This window comes from Microtus oregoni, unplaced genomic scaffold (assembly GCF_018167655.1).
Source record: "Microtus oregoni isolate MIOR12 unplaced genomic scaffold, Mior012 000046F_ref0000063, whole genome shotgun sequence".
NCBI lineage: Eukaryota > Metazoa > Chordata > Mammalia > Rodentia > Cricetidae > Microtus > Microtus oregoni.
In genome coordinates, this window is record NW_024543220.1 from 3,632,349 (window position 1) to 3,649,969 (window position 17,621).

At 38.6% G+C, this 17,621-nt stretch overlaps 1 protein-coding gene across 1 annotated transcript in view; it reads left to right on the top strand.

The window, feature by feature from the left end:
* LOC121435723 (prolactin-inducible protein homolog) overlaps positions 1-17,621 on the top strand; it is a 31,309-nt gene continuing 13,688 nt past the window's right edge. Inside the window, exons 1-3 of the mRNA XM_041635189.1 lie at positions 1-95; positions 1,549-1,651; positions 3,662-3,773. Of these exons, the coding sequence (XP_041491123.1) occupies positions 1-95; positions 1,549-1,651; positions 3,662-3,773 (310 nt within the window). The remainder of the gene's footprint in view (positions 96-1,548; positions 1,652-3,661; positions 3,774-17,621) is intronic.

Below are 17,621 nucleotides of genomic sequence, written 5' to 3' on the forward strand. Positions count from 1 at the left end.
ATGCCTTCTCTTCAAGTTTTCTACCAGCCCAGGGCTGTTATGCGTTTCCTGATTGTGTGCTTAATTCTGGAGACTGCCCATGGCCAGATCACTTGGTAAGGCACCCCCTTTTCCATACCACCTTCCTAGAGCTATGTTCCTTCTTGGTGGGGACACATATTGGATTCTCACTCACTATTTGTGGCTGAGTTTCACTTTTCTAAACTCTGAAGCATTTTGTACCTTCACAAGCCTATTCCTTATACCAAATGACTAGGTAACAAAAGTTTCTGTTCAAACTGATTTTTCTGCCTAGGTTTACAGTCTCCTCAATTTAATCACCATGAGAAGTATCGGCAGAGAGGTGAGCCTTGACTGTATTTTGGGGATAAGCTATGGATAGTGTATATTTCATCTCTAATTTTAAACCTGGTATATAGATACAAAGGAATGCACTTTCAAGACTCCCCTGGTGACAGAGTGGATGTCTTGACTCAAATAACAACAAAAACAAAACGAATCAATTACTCACAGAACAATTATCTAAATTGTACAGTAAAAGTCAACATCTTCATCAACTCCAATATGCAGGGTGTTTTGGACCACAACTGAATCAAGTTTGTTTAAACAAAAGAAAACGCTGCAGAAACTTGATTGTATACCACTTATATACCGGTTATACACCTTCTATACTACCACAAGGTTTCTATATTATCTAACTCTGTGGCTGAAGGGGAAAGAAGTACCAGATTCTAATTCCTGTAAGGAGAAAATGTATACAAAGGCTCCTAACCCTTTTCATAAGAGGAAGCCTTTAATTACAGAAAGGAATCAGAATCCACTAACAGTATACAGAAGCATATGTGAAAAAAGACTCTACCAGATGGTAATGAATCAGTGTTGGTTTAGGTAGTGATATTTACCTTCTAAGGAATGCAGAGCACTGGGCAACATAGGAAATGAGGCCAAGGGCATTTGAGTTACAAATTGAAATTTCGTCAGCTAGAACTGTACCTGCTCCCTACTTCACACCTAAGCAGCAGCAAATTGAAGGAAAATGGTGAGGTACATCAATGGTTACTATGAAGCTGGGTTGATCTACAAGATTGAATAAGGAGAACCTGAAAGTTTCAAATCCTTCTGCTACTTCAGCTTTTGGAAGGTAGAGAGATTTGGGGAGGTTTAGACAATTGTATAAAGAAAAGGGAAACATGAGTGCACTGAGGTAAACTGTGAAATTATAAAGTTCCACCGTGGGATGATAATTAGGAACAGACAAGGAGAAAGAAGCTTGGCCAGCCCTGGCATCCACATTCAAGAGGGTGTCAAGGACTGTGACTTGTTTTTCTGGCCTCCATCATCTCATCCTGTTAGATACGTGTGTTGGCTAGAAACATGGAATACTTTGAGATAAGTCAGATACAGAGAAGCCTTACAGAGTAAAGCGTTAAGCTTTACAGGTGTCTCCTAAGCAGTTTGTCCTGCGGGCTCTCTCTGCCTGTCCATAAAGGACACCTGAGTATTTGACTTTAATGTGATTCTTTGTTTCTACATTTTCTGCTCTTACAGGCGTAATCTACTTTCACTAAACATGAAAATTTCTCCAATGAAAAATGCAAATCAATTTGAAGTGAAACTCACAATTACAAACAATGAAAATAAATGTATGGCGGTAAGTGAATAATTGAGAGTTAGCACAAAAAAGTATTATATAGTAAAGAAGTTTCAGTGAGCTAATATTGTGCTAAATGCTGCCCTTTGAATGTTTCTGTATATGTGGATTTGAAACTCAGAGAGCTTGTGTTAGAAATGTATGTGTTAGAAATTCCTAATGTAAAGTAATAAGGTAGTGAATGAGGTTGGTGAGTGAGGAATTGTAGCTGTGGATAAAGGTCTTTCACAATGAAACAAGAAGAACGTTTAAGCGGAAAGAAAAACAATTGGAAACCTAAAATTCAAGGAAAATCACAATGAGACAAAGACAAATAGGACTGGCAGTGAACAGGAAACACTATTGGTCTTATGGCCCTACCTCCTCTCTCCCCTGACTCCACATCATACAGCAATGGTGGAGAGTCAAGAAGATGCAGATCAATATACTTTGGAAGGAAGGGGAACTATAGGAGAAAGGTGACTCTGCTGTTCTTCAGGGTGAGGGACTATTTATACACAATATGCACAGACACACAATGTCTCCTCCTTCATTCTTGGGTCTACTGTTTTCTTCAATTGTTCCAAAATGTTCACCTTCTTCTCACTGTCTTTAACAATTCCTTAACATTCTCCTTGGTCTTTTTGAAAATGTTCAAACAAAATGAAAGTTCAAGGGCAGGGGATATGGTTCAATGGTTAAGAGCACTTGCTGCTTTTTGGAGGACCCCAGATGGGTCTTGTTCTAGGGCATCTAACACCATGGCTTCGTGTGTTTGTGAACACCAGACCACACACACACACACACACACACACACACACACCACATTCACATATGCTCACAAAACACATCCATATATACACACAATATATGTATGTAATTTTTTTTAAAAAAAAAAACTTAACTAAAAATTATTTCAAAAAGAGAAAGGAAACTTTTAGTTATACCAAAACCCATAATAGAAATACAGGGTAAAAGTCCCTGGTAGTTACCCGGATTAAAAAATAAGTGCTAGAAATGCTATTTGATCTGGAATTGGGCAGATATGCTGATTGTCTCTACTTAGTTTTGAGCACAGCAGATGGGTTAAGTCAAGTACAAGAATTCATTCATTTTATATAACCATTGATTAAAAGTGTAATATCTTTTGGATGAAAGAAAAAAGAAATCTAACGTAGTCAGACAAGAATTCTCAACCTGGGACATTTTCTCTTTGTGCAATGAACACGTTATTTTAAGTTAAAAACGGTATCCTTCATTAAGATAGTACAAAGATTCATGACCTCATGCAAGGAATCCAGGTATCGGTACTATCATTTCCCAGTGATAGAAAGAAAAATCAGTGTGGCAGGAACTCTGTCACAAAACCGGAACACCAAAGTTAGAGAGCTGGGATTATAAACTCCATTTGTTTGCCAGTCTTTGTCATACATCAGAGTAGAGAACCTGTGCCTCCTGCTTTAATACCTCTTGTTTCTGGGGAGGTTTGCACCATTTTCTTTGACTAAGATTTAGAGATCTTCAGCCTCAGGCAGGTGAAAAAGAACTAATGCCCTCAACACAATGCAACAATATTCTTTGGCCCTCTTATTTCTAAAATAAAGGTCTTAATAAATCTACCCTAAACCAGCTGATGAGCTAAACAAAACCCAGATACATGCACTCAATCACACATACACACACACACACACACACACACACACACACAGTCACTCACACACAGTTCCACTGCATTAGATGGAAAATGCAATAGACAACGTGTACAAACACATTTAAACTTCAGTCATTCACTATGCCAGAGAAAACATCAGTAGCTTTCTTTCTTACACTCAGTAGGGGCTAAAGTTGAACCTGACACATAAACAACAGAGAACTTGCTAAGTCTCAAGCATATCCTGATAGTGAAGAAGAAACACTTGGTAGTCCATGCATATACTGCCCTGGCAATGCTCATTTTGCTTCGTGGTCAATCTCATGCTGCCGTCTCTGTTTTGACACTCTTTAACCCTTCCCCCACTCACTTTGCTTCAGGTAAGAGCCAGTACTAAGGACAATTCATACATCACGTACCTTAGTACTCATGCAACATACACGGCTTGCATATGTGCCACAGACGACTTCTTCTGGAAAATCCAAGTCTCTGGTAAGTGGGAACATTTCCTCTCTGCTCATGAAGGTCAGAGAGTACTGAAGGTCAGGATGTATCAGAGTATTCAAAAATAAATAAATAAAAGAATCAATGTGACAGCAGGCAGAAAAGGGGAAAATGGATGTAATACTGACAAGATACCAAGTTGACAGGATATGAGAGGACAGAAAGAGCCGAAACTAAGGGAAGGGAGTTCAAACAGCTACTGTACCATGTGTATAGAAAGTGGAATCAGTATGTTAAGCAGGGAGGGGTGGGGATGAAGCTATGTGGAGTTCATGAGGTAACAGATCTGCTTTTCTTTCTGTAGAAAGCACTTTCCTACAAGCAAGGGCAGAAGTTGTGCCAGCTAAGGGCATATGTCCTGAAGGTGAGAGAATACACCGAGTAACCACCTACCAGGGGAATATTATTCAAGAAATCCATGTAACACCGTAAACTGGAAGGTCTTTCATTGATCATGGTCACCAAACTTCCCAGTGGGAAAAGTTTTCCTTTCTTGTGTGTATATATGCAGCAAAATAAAAGAAGGTGAAATGAACTCTGTGTTCAAACAGCTATGTAAAAATAAACTTCTGCAACTTCGCATTGGACTATCTGTATCTTTCTTCCAAAAATGACTGCTCTATCTGCCCAAATAGTCAAAGATTTCTTTAACACTGTTTTCCCAGGACACACACACACACACATACACACACATACTTACACACATACATACATACATACATACATACATACATACACACACATACACACACACACACACACACACACACAAAATGATGTATTAAGCGTTCAAATCCTAGTGAGTAAGGAAAATACTGGGTCTCACCACTTGGCATAAAGAGAGCAGGCCCAAAGTCAGAATGAGCAACTCTTCCCAGAGTAACACTGAAATCTCAAAGCAGAACTAACAAAAGTTTCAAGTTATTCCACCATCACAGTTCAGCTCCATCCAGCTGTCACTCTGACGAGCTGACCTGTACTTTTCTTCTCTTCCACTACTGGCCAGAAAATGACTCAGAGTTCATGGTGCATTTGGAAGTCCAGGCATCTTGGGTATTGTGACTTTGACTTTCCTGCAAAAAGTAAACTTTGAGGAGCTGAGCAATGGCAAATGTGAGTGTGAAACAAAGGCATATCAGAAACATGCAGCACAACTGGGGGAGAATATACGGCGGCAAAGCTTTGGGATAACAGTCTGCCATTACTGTCAAATACTTTATATACTTAACCTTCCAGGATGCTCACAATTGGAAGTGATGATGACAGATGGCACTTCCACACTCTGTTTCCTGGGCCAACATATTCTCTCTCAAGGACACAGTGCTGCTTAACAGCCATGCTTCCAAAATATATGTCACACATTCCAGAACCCTTATTCCCTTTCCTTCAGCCATTGCCTAGGGGAGAAAGGGATCCAGGTCACAGAAAGTACACAGAGAACTTTATATAGTAGCACTGAGAGTGGAAACAAACATAAGCAATATTGGGGAAAGGGAGTCTATAGCTGAAACATGCACAAACCCACCCAGATCCTTATCCACTTTCTCACATTCACACACTACTTTCTCCTTTCTCTGCCATCCCATATCCCCCTCATACCCAACCTCATGACTGCCAGGAAACGATGAAAGATAGATAGATAGATAGATAGATAGATAGATAGATAGATAGCTGATGGATGGAGGGATAGAAGGAGAGATAGATAGATAGATAGATAGATAGATAGATAGGTGATAGATAGATACATAGATAATAGATAGATAGATAGATAGATAGATAGATAGATGATAGATTAGTGAAAGATAGATAGATAGATAGATAGATAGATAGATAGACGATAGATAGATTGGTGATACATAGATAGATAGATACATAGATAATAGATAGATAGATAGATAGATAGATAGATAGATAGATAGATAGATAGATAGATAGATGAGAAGAGATAAAGATCTATGACCACAGGAAAATGGAAGTAGAACTTTGTAACCTAAGTACAGACAAAGACAAAAGGACAATATGGGCAGATAGGAGCTCCACTTTACCTCAGAGACTCAGTCAATCAAAAAAAGCCCAGCACAGGCTTGCTAATCTACCCCCAAACTGCCAGCTATAGGGAAATGAGAAAGAGGAATTTCAGTGCCTCAAAAAAAAAAAAACATTGCCCTAACTTGCTTGAATTTTTAGACTACTTCCCCAACACCTTTAAGAAGTTATATGTACATAACAAAAAAGGAAATATAGGTTAGGGATATAGTGCTGTGGAGGAGTGGTTGTCTGGCATTTGGGAGGACCTAAATTCAATCACCAGTGCAAAAAAAGGGAAATAAAATATTTTTAAAATGAAGTAGAAAAAATTAGCTCCCAGTGGGCAGAAACATCCAGATTGTGTATGAAATATTTCACATTATGGATCTTTTTTATTTTTACCTTTTTTTAAATTTTTTATTTCATTATTATTAGTGTTTAATTTTTCTTTAACTATAGAGCTGTTTAACTTACATCTGAATGAAAAAGATATATGTTTCTCTTTTCTTTATCTAAAAGTAATATACTTTATATTAATTTTTATATCTCTATCACATACACATTTCTTGTTATTCTTTCTTCACTACTTTACCTCTATTTAATTCCCTCCTAACTTTACTAATTATTGATGAAACTAGACCTAAGAAAAACATATATAAACACATTTTATTCAACAAGCACTTCAGAGTTTCTGAAATTTGTAACAGACAAAAGTGTAGTACGCTTCTCCTTCAACTAACAACAGAACTGTTTTTAAACAATTGTGTCTGCTACTGGTTTTGCTCTAGAATATAAATTGAAGAGAAGATAGTATATCAGATTCAAAGTAAAATAAAACAAACAAACAAAAGAATTGTTAAAATGAGAAAAAAAAATGCCAACTCTGATAGAGTCAGAAAAATCGGAATAACTTCAGATCTGTTATCAGTATCCCTAAAAGTAAGGAAAGCATGAAGTTTCTAATTTCAAGAGTGAAAATAAGTAACTGTCCACTGACTTTATTATACAAAGAAAATTAAAATATATAGAGAAATAAGAATATTTCAAAATAAATAGAAGTTAAAGCCATTCATGATAACTAAACTAACATTGAAGAAAGTTCTTTTAAAAAAATGACATATACAAGAAAAAAAAAGAAGACAGTCTCAACAGTGAGAACACAGGAAAAAGTACATATCATGAGAGGAACAGATGATCAGAGGACAGCCATGAAAGACTCAATCATGTCAACACGGAAAACCAGAATTGCCAAACATTACCAAGGAAGGTTCAATAGAACTATAAATAATCCAACCAATCAGAACAGCCAGACAATCATGGGAAAGAGGAGACATCTCGTCATTATAACTTTAAATGTAAATGGCATTAATTTGTCAAGGAAAAGATGCTATGTAGTGGATTGGATTAGACAATAAGTTTCAATGATCTACTGTCTCCAAGAAACACACCTGTGTTGCAAAGACATCCAAAAACTGAAAATAAATGGATGGAAATCGTCCTACCAAGCAAAGAGAAGCCGTAAGTAAACTGAAGTCATGATTCTCATTCTTGATGAATCAGAATTCAATACAAAATTAACGATCAGAGATAATGGCATCTTAACTAAGAAAACATAACTACACTATATACTGATTCACTGTACACCAGGACTCTCAGTTTAATAACAAAAGCATTAAAGGCATAAAATGTTACATCCATCCTGAAACAATAATGGTAAGAGACTTGAATATCCCACTTTTAAATTGAGTTTTTTTTTTACTTTAACTGAAAATAAATTTCAGGGCTTAATTATACCAAACATCAACTATTTTAAGAGATATGTATAAAACATAGCGTCTAACATATAAAGATTATGTGTTCATCTAAATGGTACCTAGAACTTTGTATAAAATCAACCACAGTACAGGACACAAAACTAGACTTCATGATTGCAAAACTATTAGAATAATTACTTGTATCTTATCAAACTACAGTGGAATAAAGTTAAAATCATCAAGAGAAAACAAAAAACCTACACAGATACTTGGAGTTTCTAAACTACAATTTTCAGTATGAATAGATCACTAAAAAAAAAAAAAAATTGGATCCTCCTGAAATCAGTAGATCTGTGAAATCCAGCTTGCTCCAATACTGAGGGTACTAAAGGGGACAGTGAACAGTCACAGGGCCAGATGCACCACTCTCTAGAACCTCCCCTGTGGGACAAAACCCAGGGGGCCTTCCCCAACTCCCTTAGCTTTTTAGACAGCAAGCAAGGAGTTTCCTGCAGCTAGGCTCCTCCCCAAAGCATCCAGCCAATATCCAAACTACTAGCTACACCACCCCCATCCCCAACCCGCCTATCCTTCAGCAACCTTGGTGGAACACTGAAACTCAGCTTGCTCCAATACTGAGGGAACTTAAGAGGTGAGTGAACAACCACACAACCAAACATCCTACCCACTCTCTAGGACTTCCCCAGTGGGACAAAACCAGGGTCCCTTTCCCAATTTCCTAAGCCTTTCTAGCCAGCAAACAAAAAGTTTCCTGCAACTAGGCTCCCCCTAAACCCAAACCCATTCACTGGATGCCCCCAAGCTACTAGCCACACCCTGTCTAAGAACTGAGAGCTTGCTATAATACTGAGGGGACCAAGAGCTTGCTACAATACTGAGGGAATTAAGAGGGAGCACCAAGACAGCAAACCACCAGAGAAGACCAAGGGAGCAGGTGTGTGGAAACCTCAAAAGCTTTATGAGACAGATATTGATAGTACAGATCAGACCAAGAAAAACTCCAAGATACTCAGACAGCCACAGAAAGGACTAGACTAAGATGCAAAGACACTGCTGGCCTCATTTGAAGGAAGAGATGAGTAGGGACCGAAGCAAAAATTCCTCCAAAAACCTAAAAAGCAACACCAGAACCCAGTGGTTCCACAACACAAAGAATTGATCATCCTAATCCAGAAAAAGTAGAAGAAAACAAAGTTAAATGTAAGTTTATGAAAATGATGAAGACTTTTAAAGAGGAAATGAATAACTCTCTAAAATAAATGGAAGAGAAGACAAACAAAAAATTGGAAGAAATTTAATAAATCCCTCAAAGAAACCCAAGAAAATACAATCAAACAGGTGAAGGAAACAGTTATGGACTTGAAGACTGAAATAAAGGTAAAAAGAAAACCCAAATGAAGGGAACTCTGGATATGGAAAATCTGGATATATGAACATGAACTACAGAGACAAGTATAACCAACAGAATACAAGAGATATAAGAAAGACTCTCAGGTGCTGAAAATATTATAGAGGAAATAGACTCATTGGTCAAAGAAAACATTAAATCCAACAAATTTTTAACACGAAACATTTAGGAAATCTGGGACACTATGAAAAGACCAAACCTAAGAATAATAGGGGTAGAAGAAGGAGAAGAATTGTAGAAGAAAACTTTCGCAACCTAAAGATGTATATCCCTATGAAGGTACAAGAAGCTTATAGAATACCAAATAGACTGTATCAAAAAAAATCCCCTCACCATATAATAATCAAAACACAAATCATACAGAATAAAGAAAGAATATTAAGAGCTGCAAAGAAAAAAGGTCAAGTAAAATATAAAGGTAAACCTATCAGAATTACACCCAGCTTCTCAATGGAAACCATGAAAGTCAGAAGGTCCTGAATAGATGTGCTGCAGACACTAAGAGACCACAGATGCAAGACCAGACTACTATACCCAGCAAAGCTATCATTCACCATGGATGGAGAAAACAAGATAATCCATGACAAAAACAAATTTAAAAAATACATATCAACAAACCAAGCCTTACATAAAGTACTAGAAGAAAAACCACACCTGAAGGAAACTAACAACACCCACAAAAACAGAATCATCAGATAACACCCCACCATTATAACCCAAAAAAGGGAGACACACAAACACTACTACCAAAAAATAATCAGAGTTAACAACCACTGGTAATTAGTATCACTTAATATCAATGGACTCAATTCACCTATAAAAAAACACAGGCTAAGAAAATGGACACGAAAATAGGACCCAGCCTTCTGCTTTTTATAAGAAACACACGTCAACCCCAAAGACAGACAATACCTCAGAGTAAATGGTTGGAGAAAGGTTTTCCAATCAAATGGACTTAAGAAACAAGTGGGTGTGGCTATCCTAATATGTAACAAAAAAGATCTCAAGCTAAAATCAGTCAGAGAAGATGGAGAAGGACATTTTATACTCATCAGAAGAACAATTGATCAAGATGAAGTCTTAATCCTCGACATCTATGCCCCAATACAAGAGCACCCATATATGTAAAAGAAACATTACTAAAACTTAAATCACACATCAAATCCCAAACAATAATAATAGGAGACTTCAACACTCTACTCTTGCCAATGGACGGGTCAACCAGACAGAAATTTAACAGAGAGAGAGGCGGAGCGGTGGTGCCCAGACTCACCAAGGCTGAGCGGTGGCGCCCAGACACTGCGGAGCGACACCGCATACAGGAAGAGGCTTTCGGGGACCAGAGCAGCAGGAGACCCAAGCGGCGGGGACAGGCATGCAATAAGGAGAGCAGATCGCCCTACTACAATTGAATCAAAGAGGTAGGCCTTTGGTTTGCCAGGTCACTGGCACACGGGGAGCCTGGTCCTGTCCTGAAGATCCTTCGGAGGGGTGAGAGGGTTCTTGGCCTGCAGCAGGAACCACGAAAGAGAGTGAGGGCATTTTGTAAGCGGAGCCCTTGGCCAGCAGGGAAACCTGATCCAGTTTTTAAAAGACCCATTGGATAGGATCAATAGGAGGAGATGGGCAGGCGCCAAGGGAAGAATTCGCCCAATAATCTGAAAAACAACATGAAAACACCAGAACCCAAGGATCTTACAACAGAAGTATTTGAACAACCTAACACAGAAGAAGTGGAAAAAATCGAATTTATGAAGACAATAGAGTCCCTTAAACAACATGTAAAAAAATGCCCTTATAGAAATGGATGATAAGTATAACAAAAAGTTTGAAGAAATGAGTAAATACGTACATGATACCCTGGGAAACCAAGAAAAAACGATCAAACAGGTAATGGAAACAGTTCAAGAATTGAAAACTGAAATGAAGGCAAGGAAGAAAATACAAACTGAGGACCAGCTGGATATGGAAAATCTAGGCCAACGAGCAGAGTCTACAGAAACAAGCATAATCAATAGAATACAAGAGCTAGAAGAGAGGATCTCAGATGCTGAGGACAACATAGAGAAAATAAACGAACAGATCAAAGAAAACAGCAAAGCCAACAAATTCTCAACACAAAACATTCAGGAACTATGGGACACAATAAAAAAACCAAACCTAAGAATAATAGGAATAGAAGAAGGAGAAGAGTCACAGCTCAAAGGCCCAGAAAATATTTTCAACAAAATTATGGAAGAAAACTTTCCCAACTTAAAGAAAGATATTCACTTAAATATTCAAGAAGCATACAGAACACCAAACAGACTGGATCAAAGAAAAACATCTCCTCGCCATATAATAATCAAAACACAAAATATACAGGTTAAAGAAAGAATATTAAGAGCTGCAAAGGAAAAGGGGCAAGAAACTTATAAAAGTAAACCAATCAGACTTACACCTGACTTCTCTATGGAAACCATGAAAGCCAGAAAGTCCTGGATAGAGGTTCTGCAGAAGCTAAGAGACCATGGATGCAAACCCAAACTACTATACCCAGCCAAGCTATCGTTCATTATCAATGGAGAAAACAAGACATTCCAGGATAAGAACAAATTTAAACAATACGTAGCCACAAATCCAGCCCTACAGAAAGTACTAGAAGGAAAATCGCAACCCAAGGAATCCAACATGGCCAAGACTGCCTACAATAACTCAGGCATCTAGCGACCCTTCACCAGCACATCTCAAAGAAGGGAGACACACAATCTCTACTACCAAAAGCAATAAGAATAACCGGAGTAAACAACCACTGGTCATTAATATCACTTAATATTAATGGGCTCAATTCACCTATAAAAAGGCACAGGCTAAAAGATTGGATAGGAAAACAGGATCCAACATTCTGCTGTTTGCAAGAAACGCATCTCAACCACAAAGACAGGCACCTACTCAGAGTAAAGGGTTGGGAAAAGGTGTTTCAAGCAAATGGTCCTAAGAAAAAAGCAGGTGTGGCCATACTAATTTCTAACAAAACTGACTTCAAACTAAAATCAATCAGAAGAGACCAAGACGGTCACTTTATACTCATAACAGGAACAATTCATCAGGATGACGTCTCAATCCTGAATATATACGCCCCCAATATAAAAGCACCTAATTATGTAAAAGAAATATTACTAGAACTCAAGGCAGACATCAAACCACACACACTAGTAGTAGGAGACTTCAACACACCTCTCTCTCCAAGGGACAGGTCAATCAGACAGAAACCTAATAGAGAATTAAGAGAATTATTGGAGGTAATGAAGCAAATGGACTTAACAGACATCTATAGAATATTCCACCCATTCATCGCTTGCTGAAGGTTAATATTCAGGAGGATGCCTATATGTTTTTCTTTGGGTTCTCCTTATTTAGCTTCTCTAGGATCACTAATTATAGGCTCAGTGTCCTTGGTTTATGGCTAGAAACCAAATATGAGTGAGTACATCCCATGTTCCTCTTTTTGGGTCTGGCTTACCTCACTCAGGATAGTGTTTTCTATTTCCATCCAATTGTATGCAAAATTCAAGAAGTCCTTGTTTCTTACTGCTGAATAATACTCTAATATGTATATATTCCATACTTTCTTCATCCATTCTTCCATTGAAGGGCATCTAGGTTGTTTCGATGAAAGGAGACAGAGACAGCGACCCACATTGGAGCACAGGACTGAATTCTCAAGGTCCAAATCAGGAGCAGAAGGAGAGAGAGCACGAGCAAGGGACTCAGGACCATGAGGGGTGCACCCACACACTGAGACAATGGAGATGTTCTACTGGGAACTCACCAAGACCAGCTGGCCTGGGTCTGGAAAAGCCTGGGATAAAACCGGACTCTCTGAACATAACGGACAATGAGGACTACTGAGAACTCAAGAATAATGACACTGGGTTTCTGATCCTACTGCACGTACTGGCTTTGTGGGAGCCTAGGCAGTTTGGATGTTCAACTTACTAGACCTGGATGGAGGTGGGGGGTTCCTTGGACTTCCCACAGGACAGGGAACCCTGATTGCTTTTCGGGCTGAGGGGGGGGGGACTTAATTAGGGGAGGGGGAGGGAAATGGGAGGCGGTGGCTGGGAAGAGACAGAAATCTTTAATAAATTAATAAATTAAAATAAATAAATAAATAAATAAATAAATAAATAAAAGAATATTCCACCCAAATAGGAAAGAATATACCTTCTTCTCTGCAGCTCATGGAACCTTCTCAAAAATAGACCACATACTCGGAAACAAAGGAAACCTCCACAGATACAAAAAAATATCCGTGTCCACCTGTGTCTTATCAGATCATCACGGATTAAAGTTAGAAGGCAACAACCACGCTGCCCCCAAAAAACCGACAAACTCATGGAAACTGAACAGTCAACTACTGAACCACACCTGGGTCAAGGAAGAAATCAAGAAAGAAATTAAAGTCTTCCTTGAATTTAATGAAAATAAAGGGACAACATACTCAAACCTATGGGACACAATGAAAGCAGTGCTAAGAGGAAAGTTCATAGCACTAAGTGCCCACTTAAAGAAAACGGAGAATGCATACATTGGGGACTTAACAACACACCTGAAAGCTCTAGAAAAAAAAGAAGCAGACGCGCCCAGGAGAAGTAGAAGAATGGAAATAATAAAACTGAGGGCTGAAATCAACAAAATAGAAACACAGAAAACAGTCCAAAGAATCAATGAAACAAAAAGCTGGTTCTTGGAGAAAATCAACAAGATCGACAAACCCCTATCCAAACTAATTAAACGACAGAGAGAGAACAAGCAAATAAATAAGATCAGAAATGAAAAGGGGGACATAACCACAGACACAGAGGAAATTCAGAGAATCATTAGATCTTACTACAAAAGCCTGTATGCCACAAAACTGGAAAATACAAAAGAAATGGACATTTTTTTAAATAAGTACCATATTCCAAAACTAAACCAAGACCAGGTGAATGATCTAAATAGACCGGTTACTCGCGAAGAATTAGAAATGGTTATCAAAAATCTCCCCTCGAAAAAAAGCCCAGGACCAGATGGTTTCAATGCAGAATTCTACCAGAACTTCCAAGAAGAACTAATACCTATACTCCTTAATGTATTTCACAATATAGAAACAGAAGAGTCATTGCCAAATTCCTTTTATGAAGCTACAGTTACCCTGATACAAAAACCACACAAAGACCCAACCAAGAAAGAGAATTACAGACCTATCTCACTCATGAACATCGATGCTAAAATTCTCAATAAAATACTGGCAAACCGAATCCAAGAACACATAAGAAAAATTATCCATTATGATCAAGTAGGCTTCATCCCAGAGATGCATGGCTGGTTCAACATACGCAAATCTATCAATGTAATCCACCATATAAATAAACTGAAAGAAAAAAACCATATGATCATTTCATTAGATGCTGAAAAAGCATTCGACAAAATTCAACACCCCTTTATGATAAAGGTCTAGGAGAGAATAGGGATACAAGGGTCCTACCTAAATATAATAAAAGCTATTTACAGCAAGCCAACAGCTAACATTAAATTAAACGGAGAAAAACTCAAAGCCATCCCACTAAAATCAGGAACACGACAAGGATGTCCACTCTCTCCATACCTCTTCAATATAGTGCTTGAAGTTCTAGCAATAGCAATAAGACAACATAAGGGGATCAAGGCGATTCGTATTGGAAAGGAAGAAGTTAAGCTTTCGCTATTTGCAGATGATATGATAGTGTACATAAGCGACCCCAAAAATTCTACCAAAGAACTCCTACAGCTGATAAACAACTTTAGTAATGTGGCAGGATACAAGATCAACTCCAAAAAATCAGTTGCCTTCCTATACACTAAGGATAAGGAAGCAGAGAGGGAAATGAGAGAAGCATCACCTTTCACGATAGCTACAAATAGCATAAAATATCTTGGGGTAACTCTGACCAAGGAAGTGAAAGATCTACTTGACAAGAACTATAAGTCTTTGAAGAAAGAAATTGAAGAAGACACCAGAAAATGGAAAGACCTCCCTTGCTCTTGGATTGGGAGGATCAACATAGTAAAAATGGCAATTCTACCAAAAGCAATCTATAGATTCAATGCAATCCCCATCAAAATCCCATCAAAATTCTTCACAGATCTGGAGAAGACAATAATCAACTTTATATGGAAAAACAAAAAACCCAGGATAGCCAAAACAATCTTATACAATAAAGGATCTTCTGGAGGCATTACCATCCCTGACTTCAAACTCTATTACAGAGCTACAGTATTGAAAACAGCTTGGTATTGGCATAAAAACAGAGAAGTCGACCAATGGAATCGAATAGAAGACCCTGACATTAACCCACAAACCTATGAACACCTGATTTTTGATAAAGGAGCTAAAAGTATACAATGGAAAAAAGAGAGCATCTTCAACAAATGGTGCTGGCAAAACTGGATGTCAATCTGTAGAAGAATGAAAATAGATCCATATCTATCACCATGCACAAAACTCAAGTCCAAATGGATTAAAGACCTCAATATCAGTCCGAACACACTGAACCTGATAGAAGAGAAAGTGGGAAGTACTCTACAGCACATGGGCACAGGAGACCACTTCCTACATATAACCCCAGCAGCACAGACACTAAGGGCATCATTGAATAAATGGAACCTCCTGAGGCTGAGAAGCTTCTGTAAAGCAAAGGACACTGTCACTAAGACAAAAAGGCAACCCACTGACTGGGAGAAGATCTTCACCAACCCCGCAACTGACAAAGGTTTGATCTCCAAAATATATAAAGAACTCAAGAAACTAGACCGCAAAAGGCTAATCAACCCAATTATAAAATGGGGCACTGAGCTGAACAGAGAATTCTCAACAGAAGAACTTCAAATGGCCAAAAGACACTTAAGGTCATGCTCAACTTCCTTAGCGATCAGGGAAATGCAAATCAAGACAACTTTAAGATACCACCTTACACCTGTCAGAATGGCTAAAATAAAAAACACCAATGATAGCCTTTGCTGGAGAGGTTGTGGAGAAAGGGGTACACTCACCCATTGCTGGTGGGAATGCAAACTTGTGCAACCACTATGGAAAGCAGTGTTTCGGTTTCTCAGGAAATTCGGGATCAACCTACCCCTGGACCCAGCAATACCACTCTTGGGAATATACCCAAGAGACCCCCTATCATACAACAAAAGTATATGCTCAACTATGTTCATGGCAGCATTGTTTGTAATAGCCAGAACCTGGAAACAACCTAGATGCCCTTCAACGGAAGAATGGATGAAGAAAGTATGGAATATATACATATTAGAGTATTACTCAGCAGTAAAAAACAAGGACTTTTTGAATTTTGCATACAAATGGATGGAAATAGAAAACACTATCCTGAGTGAGGTAAGCCAGACCCAAAAAGAGGAACATGGGATGTACTCACTCATATTTGGTTTCTAGCCATAAATAAAGGACATTGAGCTTATAATTCATGTTCCTAGAGAAGCTAAATGAGAAGGTGAATCCAAAGACAAACACATAGGCATCCTCATGAATATTAACCTTCATCAGGCGATGAAAGGAGACAGAGACAGAGACCCACATGGGAGCACTGGACAGAAATCTCAAGGTCCAAATCAGGAGCAGAAGGAGACGGAGCACGACCAAGGAACTCAGGACCACGAGGGGTGCACCCACACACTAAGACAATGGGGATGTTCTATTGGGAACTCACCAAGGCCAGCTGGCCTAGGTCTGAAAAAGCATGGGATAAATCCGGACTAGCTGAACATAGCGGACAATGAGGAATACTGAGAATTCAAGAACAATTGCAGTGGGTTTTTGATCCTACTGCACGTACTGGCTTTGTGGGAGCCTAGGCAGTTTGGATGCTCACCTTTCGAGACCTGGATAGAGGTGGGCAGTCCTTGGGCTTCCCACAGGTCAGGGAACCCTGATTGCTCTTCGAGCAGATGAGGGAGGGGGACTTGATCGGGGGAGGGGGAGGGAAATGGGAAGCGGTTGCGGGGACGAGGCAGAAATCCTTAATAAATAAATAAATTTAAAAAATAAAAATTAAAAAAAAGAAATTTAACAGAGAAATAAGAGAACCAACAGATGTAATGAATCAAATGAACTTAACAGACATCTATAGAACATTCCACCTAAACACAAAAGAATATACCTTCTTCTCAGCATCTCATGGAACCTTCTCTAAAATTGATCATGTACTCAGTAACAAAGCAAAACTCCACAGATACAAAAAATTGGAGTAGCCCCCTGTGTCTTCAAATCAACAGGAATTAAAGTTAGAATTTAACAACAATACTACTCTCAGAAAGCTTACAAACTCATGGAAATTGAACAGTCAACAAATGAACCACCCCTGGGTCAAAGGGGAAATAAAGAAAGTAATTAAAGTCTTCCTTGAGTTCAACAAAAATGAAGGCACAACATATCCAAACCAACAGGACACTATGAAAGCTGTGGTAAGAGGAAAGTTCATAAGACTAGGTGCCCATATAAAGAAAACAGAGAAAGCTCACAGTAGTGACTTAATTGTACACCTGAAAGCTCTAGAACAAAAAGAAGCAGACTCACCCAGGAGGAGTAGAAGACAGAAAATAATC